At 34.2% G+C, this 19709-nt stretch overlaps 2 protein-coding genes across 2 annotated transcripts; one reads left to right on the forward strand and one right to left on the reverse strand.

Annotated features, from left to right (window-relative positions):
- Positions 1 to 2997: 2997 nt before the first annotated feature.
- Positions 2998 to 4176, reverse strand: LOC144552542 (putative F-box protein At5g55150). Its single transcript, XM_078300506.1, has one exon. It carries the CDS (start codon positions 4174 to 4176, stop codon positions 2998 to 3000), a length of 1179 nt encoding a protein of 392 aa, XP_078156632.1.
- A 2956-nt stretch (positions 4177 to 7132) lies between these two features.
- Positions 7133 to 19617, forward strand: LOC144552806 (multiple RNA-binding domain-containing protein 1-like). Its single transcript, XM_078300800.1, has 16 exons — positions 7133 to 7245; positions 8324 to 8431; positions 8702 to 8816; positions 9378 to 9600; positions 10135 to 10582; positions 11848 to 11979; positions 12542 to 12628; positions 14158 to 14281; positions 15320 to 15647; positions 16152 to 16215; positions 16689 to 16869; positions 17182 to 17286; positions 17396 to 17497; positions 17917 to 18069; positions 18611 to 18742; positions 19353 to 19617. Exons 1-16 carry the CDS (start codon positions 7184 to 7186, stop codon positions 19515 to 19517), a joined length of 2529 nt encoding a protein of 842 aa, XP_078156926.1. The 5' UTR covers positions 7133 to 7183; the 3' UTR covers positions 19518 to 19617.
- The last annotated feature ends 92 nt before the right edge of the window (positions 19618 to 19709 follow it).

The following is a 19709-nucleotide window of genomic DNA, read 5'->3' on the forward strand; positions in this document are numbered from 1 at the left end:
TGATGTGATACTATCTCTACTTGTATGCTTTTATGTTTGTTGGTGGTGACTTGATGTATGACTTTTCATATTTGATTTTGGTACCTATTTTAGGTACCATATCAGGTATGCTTGATTTCTATGAAATCGGTGGTACTACCACTATTTTTCAAAAAATAAATGTTTATCTATGTATTGATATTCAAGAAAATATTTATTATTGTTTCTGACAAATATTTATCATAATATCTGAAAGTATTAATCATTGTCTCTGAAATGAAGATACATTGATTTTATTAAACATTACTTATTGACAAGTTCAAAAACAAAATTCAAGAAAATATTTATCATTATTTCTGACAAGTATTTATTATTATGTCTGAGAAGTATTTATTATTGCTTCTGACATGATGATACATTGAATAGATTAAATATTACTTACTGACAAGTCCAAGAACAAAATTAAAAAAAAAATAGTAGTTATTATTTTTCTGATAAGTATTTATCATTGTCACATATGTTTTACAGAAAGTTGCAATTATGTCCGAGAAATATTTATTCATGGAACATAAAATATTTATCCATATAATATAAAGTATTTATGATTATATCTGAGAAATATTTATCATTGATATTTGGGAAAAAAATTTATTTGCCACTCCAAAACTTGGAAATTAGTTATTTGCCACCCTAAAACTTGAAATTAGTTATTTGCCACCCCAAACTCATTAAATTAAGCTAATTGCCACCCTTATACACTAAATTCAGATTTCTGATTTAAAATATTCTGAAAATTCAACAAATAATATTATTGACCAAAATACCCCTGCTGAAGATTTTGTGAAATAACTAGTGCTCCGTCAGTTCCTAAACCTATGCACCAGACGACTCTCTCCTCCGCCCGCTTCACTACTCCGCCCGCCTCTCTCCTCCGTCAGTTCTCAAACCCAGGCACCAGACGACTCTCTCCTCCGCCCGCCTCTCTCTCTGATCATCACTTTCAGTAAGCAATTTTTTCAATCCTTTATCTTTGTTTTTTTTTTCACTTTTAAAATTACGAACTGAGTACAAATTTTGTCAATCCTTTATCAGCCAGACCCTACGACAATTTAAAATAATCAAATTTGCTCCTGGAAAAATTGAGGTCGATTCTAAGGTTTTAGACACTACCAACACTACTTGTACAAATTTCTTATCAGCCTACATAGTTACTTGTGAGCAGTTATAGTAAATTATGTAAAAGTTTCTAGTCCAATTTAGTAAAGCCATATGGAGGAATTAATATAAAAAATTATTTATATTTTCAAGTTCTGTTCACTCTCAAAGCTCCAAAGTTGCTACAGTTCTGGGTCGTAAATTCCATGAAGAGTATTTTTTCCACATCTTTGTGTTTTCAACCTAGATTCTTAAAGAAAATTCAACATGTTTTTGGTGAATTAACTCTGATCAGATTACAAATTTTCCCTTGATGTTTTACTGAATATTGTAATAATGTCTGAGAAGTATTTATCCATGTAACATAAAGTATTTGTCAATGTAACATAAAATATTTATCCTTATGTCTGAGAAGTATTTATCATTGGGTGAGGGGATTGTTTATTTAATGGTTCTCAGTTGTGCGGGGAGGATTAAAAAAAAAGAAATTTTGTGCGGGGATAACTGACAAGTATTTATTATTGGATGAGGGGATTGTTTATTTAATGGTTCTCAGTTGTGCAGAGACAATACAAAAAAAAAATTGTGCAAAGATAACTAATGGATTGATTTATTCTTTTATAAATAGAGATCATTGCACAGGGATTAATACTTGCAAATTCAACATAAATACTTTGATGATTGAGTTAAACACTAACGGTTTACTGACAGCCTATTAAAGATTGAGCGGTTCCCCCATGATATTTTTGGAAGTTTCTCTCGGGTTTTTTGCAGGATAAAGGTACGGGGATTGTTATTAGGATTCTAATTTTTAATTTTTATTTTCAATGCATTAAATATAGTTTCGGTTTTTTTTATGCAAAACATGCTAGCTTTATATGCTGAAAGTTATTTGTCAGAAGGATGGTTACCATGTTTGGTTATTTCATTACAATAAGCCAATGAGATATAGTGAATTATTATATGTTTGACTACGTATTTTTCTATGAAAAGTGGTACCTAAGTATTTACCCTAAGTATTTTCATATAAACAACGTGACAAAAACACTGTTAATGGACATATTTTTCTTAAACTTTTTTCATTGCAGGAACTGCATTATTGCAAGAATGGGAAGAAATGTCACAATTGCCACTTCAGATGTACATCTCCATAACTAAATCTTTCAATTTCTTAATACTTATTGCACTTCTCCCAGATGCATATGTATCATTTTGCATTGTATTGCTTAGCTATGATAAATGAGATCATTTATGTTAAATTATCATAAAAAGATTTGACAAACTGCCAATATAATAGTGTGGCCATGAACAAACAAGAATAAAATTCTTCCAGTTATTTGGGGGAAATTTTACGAAATGCCCTTCTTTTAAAAACATCAAGCAAAATACCCTTCCAAATTTATTGACAAAATATGAAAATACCCTTTTATGAGACGGGTGAAAGGATTGAACCCATGGTTTTCCTTTCAAACATCTAATATGTGGTAACTGGTTTTCCTCGGAGACATTTCACTCTAGTTATACTTGATTGAAAAAGGAACATTATTGTTCCCAATAACAACAAGAAATTCCACTGTTACTTCATAAGAAATCCCAGCAATCGGATCATTATTAATTATTTCAGATAAATTTTGCAGGGAATGTCATCAAACAGAGAAGAAATATTCGAGCTTAAATTGTTTGGGACAATACATCAATATTCAATAATATGTATAAGCTTCCATTTCACTACAGGAAGAAGCAGGAACAACAGTAAGAAATAGTATTAGCATGGAACAAACTAATAGAAGGCTTATTTTGTTGATATTCCGATACCAGACCAGAATTACCAAAACAATCGGACTATCATTACTAAGGAAGCAGCTAGAGCAAACTCGGTGTCAGCCATATAGAATTTTGCCAATGCGCATTCACTTGAAATGAACCTAAATCACCAGTTATATCAGTAAACGTCCCATCATCCAGCCTGGCCAATTTGATGTTGTGATTATACCAGTGATTATACCATGCGCATTCACTTTCTTGTCGGTTCTTCTGGTCTGTCCATACCGAGTCATAGCACAAACAATTTTCACCCCATTCTGGCAATTGCAGATTAGCACTTGAGAGGGAAAATGCATTGTATTTACCACTCAGGAAAAGCACATTTTGGCCTCCGTCTATCACTTCAATCCACTTTGGTTCTCTATCATTGCTCAACTGGTACACTTTATACTCAATTTCCTTGAAAACTTCATTAACATAGGTACGTCTGCCATCAATGAGCAATATGTCCCCAGATACCCCTTCGGCCAGATGAAAGCAATATGTCCCCAGATAAATGCTGCCAGCCTCGCCACCCAACAATGTTCTTGAAGGATTATTATTAAGGTTATACATTGTAACTTTAGAAAAAAAGTCAATTGTGTATAAAAAACCATTGCTATACATGATATCCCAAATACCCCAAGGCCAATGATACCCAAATTCAATCACTGTCCAACATTTATCACCAATTTTACAAAATGCCAGACACCATGTGCTATTAGTAAAAACAAAAACTTTGCAAGTGGGGTCTAGTACTGGACTTGATGTCAGTATAGCCTTACGGACCATAACATTGTCAGTAGGGTTAATAGCATCTGATCTATCAAGGGTAGCGGGAGCAATTCCAAGAGCAGTGGGACGTCCGCTGAATGGGGGAAGGGAAATTGTTGCACGGGTGATGGGATTAAAGAGGGACACCACTTGACGTTTCTGGAGGACAAGCCAACCATGCGAAGATCCACAGATAGACACCCCGTGAGTCTCAGGGAGGTCAAGCTCATGGATTTTAGAAGCTGAAAGATCGTAAAAGCGACGGGTTGAATCATTATTACTGTCGGATCGGTAAGGAAGCATCAGCCATGGTAGCTGGAGAGGGAGGTGGTCAGGGCGCAGGGAACTGGCGGATTGCCAGGGACGACAGACAGCACGGAAGCGGATGTAGTCGGTGAGGGAGGTGACCTTCTTGCCTATGACCTCAAGGAGCTCCGGTGGGAGATGTTGCCAATCACGCCCCATGGTCGCAGGATTGCTCTTTTGGGAAGCCACCGATCGGAATTGAGAGCGAGAGGAGAGAGTAGAAGGGTTTATCGTAGTGGTGTACTGAGTGTAACTTCGGTTTATTTCTGGATCAAGATTGGAACAAGAAATTTTCTTGCTGAAACGAGAAATGAAACAGGAATTCTTGCTCGTGGTATGATTGGGACGATTTGAATTCTATTTGTCGCCTTTTTATTCCAACGGGACCCTAATGGGCCTTACAATTAGTATTTTCTTTGGGTGTGACTTCGGTTTATTTCCGGGCCTTTCACAAGGGAGAGGTCGTATTTCTTTTCTTTTTTTCGTTACATTTAATTAGACCAGAGTAATAAATCGTCTCCTAATCCCAAGGAGGCTCTATGTGGGACATGGAGATCATAACAATCAATCATGAGATCAGTACTGTTATGATCGTCGTACTCTTCCAACCCAAAAAAAAGAAAAAGGAAAGCACTGCTTGTCAAACTCAAAATCAAATGACTTCTCGATCTAATATTGAAAATGTTCTGAGAGACAAGTGGCTCTGGGATTCATTCCAACGTTGTGGGTATAACGGTTACTGGGTCTTGGAGTTACGACAATTTTGTAATTATCCAATTTCAATAATATGAAATGAGCTCATGCCTCTTTTAAAAAAAAAAAAAAAAAAAAATTGGGTACCAACAAAAGGAGATATAGTGTTTTTGGTTTGGTGTTGGTGTTGCTTTCAGAATAATATTAGGAAGAAATTTTGTATCATTGTACTTCAACCAATGTTTATAGCATCATTAAATTAGTTCACCTAAAATATAAAATGATAATTTAGAGTAGAACTAGGATGTTGTTAAGTTCAAGAAGTCTTTTTGTGAACTCAACTCTAAAATCTATCGGATTGACTTCAAACGACAAATTCGAATTGTTTAAATTCTTTTATCTGACAAGTGATGTGTCTACATGCCAAAAAATTAATTTTTATATTAATTTTGTATAGTGTCAAGTGGTTAGGGGTGTCAATTGGCACGGTACGAGTCGGGTGGAGACATTTTCATATCCATACCCATTAAAATTAACTTTATCCATACCCTACCCATACTCATTAAAAATTGACCTTATCCTACTTTACCCTTACCCGTTAATATTATCGGGTAATGAAACGGTAGCGGGTGAATAACAGATAATACTAGTATAATAATTAATTTTCTTATATTTTATAAATTAAACATCAAAAACTCATTCATTTCACACATATATAATTGCATTTCTAATAAAAAAAAAATGCAATCAATTCAAACTAAATTATTTTTTTTTATAAAGGAAACAAATTCAAAAATACGAATATATATTTAAGTGGGTAGGAAATTGAATTGAATATATATTTAGATTTTATAATTACCCTATAGGGTAACGGATACGAAATAGTCATTACCCATACCCTTATCCATTTAACGAACAAAATTTCTTACCCATACCCATACTCATACTCAATAAGCTAACGGAAAAAAAAAATCTTACCCATACCCGTTTTATCGAATATGATACGGATCGGGTAATGGCTAAAAAAGTACCATTGACACACTACAAGTGGTCAAAAGACATCCAAAAATGAATGCAATAAAATTAATTTATAAACATTCTAATTTTGACCACTTGACTTTATACTAAATTAATTTGAAACTTTAAAATTTTCAGATGTAGATGCATGCATCACTCATAAGTTAGAAGGATTTTAACGGTTTGGATTCGTCGTTTGAAACCAATTCGATAGGTTTTAGAGTTGAGTTCACAAAGAGATTTGGTGAACTTAGGAACACCCTAGTTCTACTCGATAATTTATATGACGAGAGATTACATGATAAATGACAATTGTTAATAAGTTAATAATTCAAGTAGAACATATCCTATAAATAAAGTCATTAGTCCCAAATTAAGTAGACAATAGTGCATCTTTTATTTATTTTTAGAAAAACTACAAGAATATATAATATTACCTTTTTCTTTATCCATTTGCAATGATGAACCAGCTGGATTATTCATCCATGATAATCATGATGTGCAAATCTCAAAGGTTTAAATAACATTTATCATGTCATAGCGGAATGGTTAAAAAAAGACACTATACTTATATAGCGTTGTTCTAGTGCGAAATAACGCGCTATAGCGCTATAACTTTTATGATCTAAAAACGCTATAGCGGAACTATAGCGCCGCTATTTAGAACCTTAAATCTTGGCAAAGGATCCCTCATTTAAAAATTCACAAGAGCTTAGCCAAAAACTTCTGCACTACCTTGAACCTGTAATATATTTTCATATTCTTTTAGATCATGATACAAAAGTTTTCTCATCGTGTATATACATACAATATATACCACAATTGAAGATACTAATCTCGACATATTCTAATAAAAAGTAATGCTCTCACAATCTAAGCCCAAGATTTTGATGAAATAACCCAAAATTACCTGTGCAGGCTACAATTAAAAAAGTTAAAATAGAATTAGGCCGAATAACCTAGCCCTGGCCTAACAAAAAAAGAAGTAATAAGGAAGGAAAAAATAACAGCTGGCAGGGACAAAGCGTCAAAATCTTCCTAACAATTCTATAACGGAAGTAAATAAATTAACAAAGAAGAAAAGATATGACCTAAAAATAAAAGACCGAAAAGATATCTTTACTCACTGCAATTAAACAAATCAGACAATCCTTTTTGTTTCAAGAGATATTTAGGATTCCATATTTGATCCGACCGATGAAAATCATTTTGACTTTTTAAACCGTCAGATCAAATCAGACGATTAGAGCATTGATTGCAGGGCCCTGTTATTTCAGGATACATGTAGAGATAAGCACCACCAAGGATATATATAGAGAGACTGGAAGAGCGCCGCTGCTCCGACCAAATTGAAAGCATTTAGTATACAGAGAGCCACGCCTAAGGGCTTTCACCTCAAAAAAAAAAAAAAAAGTATACAGAGAGCCAGCAGCTTGCAGACGTGATTCTACCGCCCATGAGGTTAGAGAAAGAGAGGCGGAGAAAAGAGGAGAGAAGTATGACGAATCACAGTGAAAGGTATGAGATGAACTACAAGTTTACAACTTGTTTTGCTATAAGACATTGCTCTGTTATAGGCCAATCACGGATCACAGTGAAAGGTATGAGATGAACTACAAGTTTACAACTTGTTTTGCTATAAAACATTGCTCTGTTATAGGCCAATCAAACATGGATGAGCTTTCTAGGACTAGCATTTAGCGGCATGTCTTGTCAGGTGTTTTAGACTGAAAACCCTAGAATTAAATCTTCTCTTCCTGCGACTCTGTATTTCTATGCGCGAGCAGTGCTATACACTGGTTTAGTTAAACCTATTCCCAAATTTTCTCTACCTGTTTATAAAAAAATTGCAATTATTTTTTATTTTTTTGTGGTGGAATTAATATCTCCAGAAGTTCCTTTCTATAAAGGATGGAAGAGCTAGTTTTCATTTTAAGGAAATTACAAATTAGATGGGAATATCACAATTATTCGTTTAACAGGGTGAGTTGAAATTAGGGATAGATTTAATAGAAGTGAACTGTGGAGAGGAGGAAAAGATATTTGCTGGTCCAATTATACGTTGTTTAATGTACATATTTTTCAATGAAAATATTTGTTGGTCCAACTACTGGTGGTTCTCAATGAAACTCTATTCAGTTATAGAGTTTGTGTACACTATACGAGATTGAAATAGAAGTGGATTGAGGTGTGAAAAATTATTAGCTGGTCGGCTTGTATGTTGTACAATCACTCATTTCTAAACTATCTTACTAATTGTTTTCAATGACAATTCAATTAAGAGCATGTACACTCTCGGGAGATTGAAATTGAAGTGGAGAGCTGGTAGTAATTAATTTTTAGGTCATCAAATTATATGTTGTATGATCACTCTTTCTAAAATTAATCTCAGTAATGGTTTTCAGGAAACCTCAATTCAACTACAGAGCCTGCGTACACTCAGTCATAAACTTTAGAGCTTGTATCTGCTGTAGGAAACATATTCAGTACAGATTCACCATAATTGTTTTGTTATCATACCTCCTGCACTAATACTGGATATCAATTTTTTTTTCTTTTCCCAAATCACCTTTTCTTATTTCTCTGCATGAAATAGGTCCAGGATTTGTGTAAAGAGCTTGCCAAAATATGCAAATGAAGAGCGGTTAAGGGAGTTCTTTTCTCGAAAAGGAGAGGTTACTGATGTGAAGGTCATTCGCACTAGGTATACATTATTGTTTTACTGGTAAAATGCATTAGTAGATTACCTTACTGAAAGTAAGGTTCAGTCCATCAACATAAAAATCTGGTCTGGGTTCATAACCTCACAGAATTAGTGCAGATGTGTAGTCCTTCCTTTCAACCAAGAATTAATAACCAGACCTGTTAGTACAGAAAGACAACAAGCCAGGTTCTAAATGTACAATGAGCTAATACACCTTTCTTGGTCATACAAGGAAAACTCATTTTATGTCTCTTCTTGGTTATAAAACAGTGGTGGGAACAGTAGGCAATTTGCTTTTGTTGGCTTTCGTACTGAGAATGAGGCACATGCAGCCATTAGTTACTTCAACAACACTTACATGGATACTTGCAAAATTATTTGTGAGGTACCCTTCAATACTTGTAAGGTCCAGGACATTGGTTCATCATGATTCATGATCCAACCTGACCTGACTCGTTTAGCACTTGATATTTATCTCTCATCTTAGATAACAGGCCGAAGCTCCAAACTACCCTTATGTAATAATATTAAAACCACTAAATCATGTGAAGCATTAAATCCTAGTTGACATTTATTCATTTAGTTACTGATCAGGTAGGGTCTGTTCTTATTCTTTACTTTAATTGGTAGACATTTTTCATTTTTAAGTATAAACTACAATCATTGTCAAATAAACAGATAAACAACTTTTGTTTCTTAATATTTCATGCAAATGTTCCTAATAATTGCCTATCTTTTACATCATTAACATAATTAAAATTGACCACAATAAATCTTGTCTGTGCTAATCTTGAAATTATGTATGTGGGCATTTCTCATATTATATCTAATGATTTATTGTGGCCGATATTAAATATCAATCTTGAGGAGGGCTTATAATGATAACTATTAAGACGTAGTCCGAAGTACTAAAACTTATACAATCAATATATTGAACTTGCTTTAGGTTGCTCGAAAGGTGGGTGACACAACATTGCCTCGTCCTTGGTCCCGACACTCTCAAAAGAAAGAAATAAAAAATGTGCAATTCAAAAAAGATATAGGGGACCTGAATTCATCTCAAGGAACAATATCAGGGAGGAAAGATTTATCTGATCATAAGCTACAGGATTTCTTGCATGTCATGCGGCCCGGCTCGAAGTCCAAGATATGGGAAAATGACATTACTGGTATCAATTCAGTTAAATCATGTTATCTTTATATTGGCTTTTTGTTATTTTCTTTTTGGTTGCTAACTAGAATGAATAAGTTTCTATATTTGCAACTTACACATGGTACTTCTGATATTTAAAAATTGTGACAAAAACCTGGATATTTTGGCATGCATTGAATTTAGCGATTTAAACCTGTTAGATGTTGACAATTTTGTACTTGGTCGGTATCTTCCAATTGACACAAATTGACACAAGCTAAAAGCAATTACAAATTTTAATGTTCTTTTTAGTTTGTTGTTATTTTTCTGTTTCCTCTTGAATTGAGCAAAAATCATAGAGGTATAATGAGTTATTTTGTCTTCAAGCATGAGAAACATTGAGTATTGTTTGCAGTTGTGGTAACATAGTAGTTCTAATTTGTACAATTCCTTCATTTCAGGAGTAGTTTAAGTATTTGTAGGGTTTTATTATTGAAACTGAATTTCATTCTTGCACTTTGTTTCTATATCTTCTTCTTTAATATATTTTTGTACTCCTTGCTAAATTAAGGTATTGAGGAAGAGGTCAAAGCTGAAGAGAAGAAACCTGGCAAGAAGAAAAGTAAAGCCAGGGAAATACAATCTTCAAGTGAAATTACTGCACCATCCCAGGAGGAGGATAGAGGAAAGGAGAAGAAACCAAAAGATGAAGCTGTCACAGATATGGATTATTTCAAAAGCAGAGTGAAGGAAAACTGGTCCGATTCAGAATCTGAATCTGAGTCGGAATCGGAATCTGACAAGGCGGCAAAATCAAAATTGGAGTCCGAGTCAGAATCGGAGTCGGAGAAGGAATCAGGAAAGGAGTTGGAATTTGAATCAGAATCGGATTTGAAGCACACAGAAAGGGATGGAGGTCAGAAATCAGGTTCAGATTTAGAAGACCCAAGTGATGATAATAGGAAGCTGGTTTTGGATACGGGTCGCTTATTTGTTAGGAATCTCCCATACACAACGACGTGAGTTTGTCTGGCATATCATTTTTTTTACTTTATAATATTGGGTTAGCTTTTTGGTCCTTTTAAGGTAGTTTTGGATTTGCCGACCATTTATGTTGTACATAGTAAACTGTGCAGCAGCATTTGCGGTATAAAGTATAAATGGGCCTTGTAACTCAAAATGTCTAAAATATCAGCTGAAAGTTATCACACCGCAAACTGAGAACTTTATGAGGTTCCTGTACCTTGCAGGTTTAATCTTGGCTAATGGTGATAATCCAGTTCTCTTTATTATGTTCTTTCCCTTCTTATTTTTTTTTCTTTTTTTGCTTTCCTCTTCTTAGTACTTAAAGTTACATTTTCAGAGAAAATTGGTTATTTGCCACTCCAAAACTTTCAAATTGTAAAAATGTCATCCCGAAATTTGAAATTGTAAAAATGCCTCTCCAAACTTCTTTAATTTGTAATTTTGCCACTCCAAATAATTAATAACTAAAAGACCCTCCCTTCTTCTCCTCCTCTTCTTCTCCTGCCATGGCAAAAGGCACAGCTATCATGCGTTAGGGAAACAACTAATAGAACTAATATATCAAGTAAAACCCTACTTTTAATTCTTTTGTTGGAATTGAAAACGTAAAGCCCGTTAGTTATAACGCATGACAGCCCGGGCCCATAAATGTACATGAATGTACAGCCAGATTAAACAAAGACCAAAGCCCTGATGCTTCATATACAAAGGTTCAAAGGCCAGCTTATATCTTTGGGTATTAATGCAGTGTTATCAGCTGTGCCTTTGTGTATCATATCTTCTCTATCGTTAAACAAACTGAATGCATGACAGCTGTGCCTTTCGCCATGGCAGGAGAAGAAGGGAGGGTATGTTAGCCATTAATTATTTGAAGTGGCAAAATTACAAATTAATGAAGTTTGTAGTGGCATTTTTACAATTTCAAATTTCAGGATGGCATTTTTACAATTTGAAGGTTTTGGAGTGGCAAATAACCAATTTTCCCTTTCTTTTATTGGCATTTTTTTATCTTTTTCTGGGTCATTTTATTATACTACCCTACTGTTTAAAAATAAACTATATAACCGCTAAAAATCTTAAACCATAAGTTTCAGACCTAGATTTCTTTAGATCTCAGACAAGGTTAGGCTGGCACTAATAAGTGCCTGATTCATAGTTGAGGTGTACTTGTATGCCTTCTGGCATAACCCTTTTGTGGGTGTTGTCTTATTGTTTCTTCTTGCTTTTTTTTTTTTTTCTTGCTCTTTATGATTTTCAGGGAAGATGAACTGAGAGAGCTCTTCAGCCAGCACGGAGATGTTTCACAGGTACATGTGGTGGTTGACAGATACTCAAAAAGATCCAAATGCATTGGTTATGTGCTTTTTGCCTCTCCTGAGTCTGCAGTCGGGTATCTATTTAGTTCTTTTTCTTTTTTGGAAAAAATATTAACTGTAGATCTTTGGACATGTTTTTAAAGAAACATCCCTCTTTTCATTAGTGCACTAGTAACACTCATTACCATCTGGTAATTTGCATGTAGCATCTCATTGTTCAAAGTGTATCTATTTGGCAGAAATTTCTTCTGAAAATTATATGTTAGCTCAACCACTCACGAAAAAACCCCTATAAGATTGGAATTTAAAACCTAAATCTGCTGATATGATTTTACTTTTCATACATTGAAAAGGCAAAAAGAATTGTTGAAGGTATGGCTGTAGGGGTATCATTGTCTTTAGTCAACAGATTAAATATTTTTCACCACAGAAATCCAACATCTCTAGATTTGTTTGCATTTATGATCTATGTCATACATGCGAGATGAGGTACTCAATGTAATATGCAACTATTGCCATTTCCAAATGAAAGGTAGTTCCGGTTTTGCAATTGTGTGCTTATGACTTGAAATCCTCTCTTCCCTTAACCTTATTTACTAATAGTCTGATACAGTTAATGACCATCCTTTACTTCAGGGCACTAGAAGAATTAGACAATTCATTTTTTCAAGGGAGATTGTTGCATGTTATGGCTGCCAAGCCTCAAAAGAATGACAAAGCAGTGTAAGCATATTCCTTCAAATCTACTTTATTTTTGTTTTGTTGTGCCATGTCTATCTATGCCCTTGGAGGGACACTTCGTTGCTCATGCCATACTTGGATCTCACCAACAAACAAAACAATGCTTAGCAGAGCTGTTGGTGGTTTGGTTAGCCTTGTTTTGAAGAGGTTGGCAAAAAATGGGTCTGTCTAAGCTGGTTGTGGTCATGTTAAGCTAACTGGTAGACACCCAATATTTCAGATTTAATACTTACATAGTGATCTTGCACAAACAGGAGGATTATTTATAGGGATAATTGTTAAAATGCCACTCTAAAACCTTGAAATTGTGAAAATGCCATCTCAAACTTTGAAATTGGAAAAATGCCACTCCAAACTTTATTAATTTGTAATTTTGCCACTCCAAATATTTATTGACTAAAATACCCTCCCATCACCAAACCCCTCTTCTCCCATCACAGCTTGCTTCCTGACATTTTCTCATCTCTGTTTCCTGACTTCCTTGATCGAAAAAAAATAATAACCTTTGAGAAGACCGCTTGCATTGTGAAATGTATTTAAGCTTGGCGTAGGAAAGTGAAAATATTTCTTCTCGAGCATCTCCTTATTATACCTTTATCAGATACATTTATAGATATGTAACAGAAGTCAAAATTCTGAACTTTAAGCTGACATGACAAAGAGATAACTACACCAATGCTCTAAACTAATCTCCTTTTGTATATGTGCATCTAAAATTTAGTTTTGCAAATGAATACTCGCCTTAAGAGTTTGCTTGACAGAATAATAACCAACCCGGGCAGCCAAATGTGAAAGAAATCCAGAAACAGTGTTGTAATTTGGTCGAATAAGAAATAAGTGCCCTGGTGTTACTACCCAGAAAATAATTTAATGTGATTGATGGAGCACTTACAAGGTAAGGCACGTACTCAGAGTTTACCAAATGAGAACATACACCAAAATCTGTGATGGATCCCCTGCCAACTGAAAAGGCACGTACTCAAAGCTCCCGAAAAAGTTCGATCAAGGAAGTCAGGAAACAGAGATGAGAAAATGTCAGGAAGCAAGCTGTGATGGGAGAAGAGGGGATTGGTGATGGGAGGGTATTTTAGTCAATAAATATTTGGAGTGGCAAAATTACAAATTAATGAAGTTTGGAGTGGCATTTTTCCAATTTCAAAGTTTGAGATGGCATTTTCACAATTTCAAAGTTTTAGAGTGGCATTTTAACAATTATCCCTTATTTATATTCTCTGTTAATTTTTTTCAGTAAACTAGTGTATAAATGATAAATTGACATGTTGGTTATACATAAAATATGTTTTAATGAGGTAAGAGTTGGATCATGACATGCTAACCTGAACCTAACCTTCTAGTGGACTGAAATATCCTGATTGGATCTGGGTTGTCTGCAGTATTATTTTTAACATGTTTTGTATTTACATTGCCACACTTAGCTTTATGAGATTAATAGACTGCAAGAGATAGTAACATTAAGAGTACTCAATTTTAACATATTAAATTTTCAGAAGGGTTGATGATGCACTGGGAGGGGAGAAGAAGAGTTTGAAAAAGATGAGAGAGGAGCAGAGAAAAGATGCAGAAGCAAGTGGTGATACGTGCGCCTGGAATAGTCTCTACATGCGACCAGACACTGTATGCATTTTCTCTTGAAGTGGTATTTGATTTGTTTTATTCATGGTTTTTTTTTTTTTGCATTGTGTTATTATTCGCAGATAGGTTTAGTTTGGTCTTACTTATTTGGTATGCACGACTGGGTTGGATGCTATAGGAATTAATTTTGTAATTAACCACTAAAAAGCAAACCACAAATGCAGAATAATTAATACATAAGTACAGATCTAGTTATGATTCAACCTTCATTTAAATTGATTCTCTTGTTTTACCATATTTGCAAATAATTTTGAGTGAGGCAGTTGTAATATGCATATTACACAATGGTCCGTGCTACGGACTCATATCTCCTTTTTTAAAGTCCAAATAGTTCGATCTGAACTGTTCAACATTTTCTTCATATTAAAATGTACTTGCAGATCAAATTTTACATTTTTTTTAGAATTTTATACTATTTTTTTAGATAGGTAGAAAAATACTTGATTTGAACATTCTGGACCATCCAAAATATGTGATTTTTTCTACCTATCTAAAAAAAATAGTAAAAAAATTCTAAAAAATATAAAATTTGGTCTACATGTAGATTTTCATATTGAGATCATGTTTAATGATTCAGATCGACTATTTAACCTCTGGAAATAGAGATATGGATCCATAGCACAGGTCGATCCGTAATATGCATATTACCATAGCCTCACTCAATCTTTTATCATAATCAAAATTCATATTTGGATCATTTGAATTTGAAGGCCAACAACTTTTATGTGGACCGATATATGTTCAAGTTGAGATGAGGAAAAAATAAAACATATTTTTAGCAATTTGGGCCAAATTTTTAATCCTTCTACATTATAAGAACTTAAGTTTATGCGATATAGTATGGAGATGTTGGGTTTTGCAAAATCCTGGTTGGGCATTATTTGCAAATTTGATAAAGTGGTATTATTTTCTCTTCCAAAAAAGAATATTTGTTGCATGTAAGAATAGTCATTTTCCTGTCCGTCATATTTGATTGATTTACTTAGTTTAGTTGACCTCTGTCACTTACTTTACAACCAGGTCGTAGAGAATATAGCAAGAAAGCACGGCATTTCAAAAAGCAAGTTGCTCAACAGGGAGGCTGATAATCTGGCAGTTCGTATTGCCCTTGGTGAGACCCAAATTATAGCTGAGACGAAAAGATCTCTTTCCAATTTGGGGGTAAACGTGGCTGCACTTGAAGAGTTGGCTGCCAAGAAGAGTGTGAGTACAAAGAGAAGTGATCACATAATTTTGGTTAAGAACTTGCCCTATAGCTGTTCAGAGGGGGATTTATTTGCCAAGTTTGGTAAATTTGGTATCCTTGAAAAGATTATTCTGCCGCCAACTCGAGCTTTGGCCGTGGTATGTACCTGCTTTTCTGTGCTCCATTTTCTTCATTGTTATTGCTGATAAATTTTAAGTATAGGAAATCTGGACATGTAGCTTGCTTGCAAAAACAATGCCTAGCAATCTTGCATCTGCAAATGACATTTTTGAATTTTTTTTTAAGATGTTGCTATGAAAAACTATTGGATCATTGTAATGGAAAATGAAACTCCATAAAAACACTTCCTCTGTCTGAGCCTATATTTGCTATATTTGACTGTGATATGGTCAAGGGAAAGCAGATGGTGGGTTCACTAGTTGGCATGATTTTTTTCTTAGTTTTCCAATTATTATGCAAAATATAGTTTAATTTACTAAAAAAATTTACTTGACATGACAATTAATTGTTATATACCAAAATGGTTTAGATCTACATTACAACTATGAGAAACTTTTGTTTTATTTGCAGATAGTTTGCATAATATTCTTTTCATTTGCATCTATCATGGAACTTCATTCTGATTTTACTGATGTGAATCTCAAGTAATCTATATTGAACCGGCAGAGGCTCATTCAGCTTTCGAGGATTTAGCCTACGCGCGTTACAGGTAGTTTCTCATTCTGTTTAATTTTGCTTACAAGTACTGTTTTCAAGTTCTTGAAACTTTATTTAGATCAAGGATTTGTATTTTGCCCATGATATAGACTTGTCATGGGAAATGCAATTTTGTGATGCAATAGTTTGGGTTTAGTGGTTTTATCAATTGAGCCCTCAGCATGATCTCTGGCCAAATCAAAGTTGGTCATGCCCTCTACATAACCTAGTTATACTATCAATTGAGCCCTCAGCATGATCTAGTCTCAATAAAGTTTGTAAGAAATGGAACATCCAAATAATTGGTTCAATCTAATTGGATGAAATTTGATCTTCAAGTACCTCGGACCCCCCCCCCCCCCCAACAAATTTGAAATTTATAGGAAAACACCGAGAAGGTTTTCAATTTTACTGAGCGATTAAATAGTTCGAGGACTAAATTATCTTCTCTTTTCCTTTTCCCTCTTCCCTTATCCGTTTTAACAGAGATACCCCTCTCTATCTGGAATGGGCACCGGAGAATATATTGTTAGAAACAACAGTAACTGTTACTCAAGAAGAAACAAATGATTTATCAGCAGTAGGGGAGAAGTCAACCAAGAAGGTTCTGTTGGATCAAAGTTTAGGAGTAGTAGATGACGAAGAAATTGACCTTGACAGGGTTGAGGTTTGCCTTCTCTCCCTTAAAAGAAACACAACTTTTGTTTCATATGCTACAATATCTGATGGTTTTCTACTTCCATGTTACACCCATTGTCTGACCTATCTGCAATTCTCTTATTGAGAATTGATTTCCAATTTCTTGGCTTAATGTAAAGAACATTCAAATATTACAATGGACGACAAGTCAATTAATATGACTTACCTTGAGCATTCTACATTAATTCGACTGAAAGCTTCTTCGCAGGATTTAATCTATAATCAATTATCATCTTTCCCCCCTTAAATGACTTTTGGCCACTTCAACATTTTCTTGCAGTCGAGGTCATTCTATGTCAAGAACTTGAACTTTAGCACAACAGAGGAATTATTAAAGCAACATTTTAGCAACAATATCAAGAGTGGAACTATAAGAAGCGTGAAGGTATCTTTTCTTAATTGGGTTTTTCTGTTTTTTTTTTTTTTTTTTTTTTTTTCTTAATCTTACCTCAGCTTTCACTTTTTTCTTAAAATGTTCTTTATCGTTTTGTTAGATCAAAAAGCACCTTATCAATGGCATGAATGTCTCCAAAGGTTATGGCTTGATAGAGTTTGATTCACTCGAGACAGCTACCAATGTATTGAAAGAACTTCAGGTATTATTTCCCTCCTGGGCTATGTTGTACTTGCTTAATTGTGACAGCTCTCCTTTTCTATAGATTCATTTCTCTTTTGTGGCCATACTACACCTTGGACTTGTTGTACTAGGCATGATTAGGATTTGAAATGTAGAAAAATATGATTCTTGATTAGCTGATGGCACGTGTGACATGTTGGGTTTGGTTAGAAGGTTTTGACTTCCCCGCCCAGCTAATATTTTTATTCAATTGTGCTAATTAATTTAATCTGTCTCTTTCTATCTATTTGGGATGATGATGTGCACCAAATTGTAATTTTGACAGGCTGGATCAGGGTAAACCTGAAATTTTCCGATATTACAAAATATTATGGTTTGTTGTCGTTCTATGAAATTACCCGTCTTGAAGATATTATATTCTGTTTTGTTCTCATACAGGGAACTGTATTGGATGGGTATCCTCTAACGCTAGAATTCTGCCATGCAAAGAAAGAGGGAAAGGAGTATAGTTCTACAAAACTAATTGTTCGTAATGTAGCTTTTCAAGCAAGAGCAGAAGATATAAGGCAGTTGTTTAGTCCTTTTGGTCAGGTAATTTAGTTGGTTTTTTCATGTAATTTTTTTCTCCATAAAGTATTGATATCACATGACCTTGCAAAATGTGTAATATCTCATATGGCCCTCTAAAATATGAATTATCACCCTTAGGCCTGACTCCTTTCTACCAATTTTTGCAAAATGTAGTTTGGTCATCTCTTGATGTTTAGACCACAACTTAGCTCTTTGGTTTGCATGGTGCATTTCAGTTTACATATTCAGAAATGGACCATAATGTAGAGTAAGGTATATCAGCATATCAATTACTCGTAATATAAGTATGTCTGAAAATCTGTAAAAAAAAAATGGACTTGTCTTTTCTCTGTGTTACCCAATCTAACCTAAAAGAATGAACAAATACATTGTAGTAAACCATTATGGAACCCTAGCAGTTGACATTAATTTATTCAAATAGATCTTATCATTAAATGCATCCCTTCGAGGACTTTTGGTTTTTCATTTTTCTAGTTATTTGGTTCTTTTCTAGTACTGGAACCCTTTGCTGACAAAAATTCATATTTTTTTTTGTTCTCAGATAAAGAGTGTTAGATTGCCAAAAAAATTTAAGGGTCACCGGGGCTTTGCATTTGTGGATTATATCACAAAAGAAGAAGCCCAAAATGCCATGGAATCTCTATCCAAAACTCATCTCTATGGCCGACATTTGGTATTTCATTTCTTCACTCCAGACCTTCAGTATTATTGCCTTTTTTCGCAAGTTACTGCTATTGTTGGGCATTTGCAAAATGTTTTACTATCTCAATCATGGAGATCTTTTTGGGTCAATTGCAAATAAAACCCTGCTTTTAAATTTACTGTTAAAAGTAAAATAAATAAATATAAATATAAAATGCCCCTAGGCATGAAATGTTGTCAATTTTCAGTTTTTCCCTCTTTTTTATATCTATGAGAGAAGCCTAGTAGAGTTGAGATTTCCATAAAGTTTTTGAAGATTATGTTAAAACTGGCCATTCTTTACCTTCTAATTTGTACTCTATATTCATATTATTCCTATGCAAACTTTTAGTTCAACTCTAGCTTGAGGAAGAAAGTTTTTTCAATTAAGATGGTAGCAAGTCCATGAAATATTTAACAGGATAAAACTTTTTAAATTTGTGAATCTTATTTTTCGGTTTTATCTCCAAAAGTATAGAAAAAAGGTTACAAGATGCCAGTTTTGATAATAGTTTGCATTAGTTGGAGCAATTGCCATAACTATATTAACTTACATTTGTTACTTCATATACAATATATTTATATATGTACCTTTTTGTTAGGTCATTGAAAGAGCAAAAAAAGGTGAAAATTTGGAGGAACTGAGAGAGAGAACTGCAGCTCAATTTGTGGATGAAAGTAGCGGTTTCAAATCCCTCTCCAGGAAAAGGAAGCAAGTGAGCCTTGTAGATGAACGCAATGTGAAGTTCTCCAGGATAGTAGAATAATTTCCTTCTATTGTTAAACAATTTTGGGCTGCTTGTTTTTGTATTTAAAAATAATGTATTGGTCAGGTTATGACAAGGAAAAAGAAAAAAATTGAGCTCATGTTTGGTCACAATTAATTATATACAGCTCAACGAATAGCGCTAATTTTTTTCTCTGGTTTTGAAATTGAGCAGTCGACCACCAGATTGAGT

Source organism: Carex rostrata, chromosome 4 (genome assembly GCF_964058835.1).
Source record: "Carex rostrata chromosome 4, lpCarRost1.2, whole genome shotgun sequence".
Lineage (NCBI taxonomy): Eukaryota > Viridiplantae > Streptophyta > Magnoliopsida > Poales > Cyperaceae > Carex > Carex rostrata.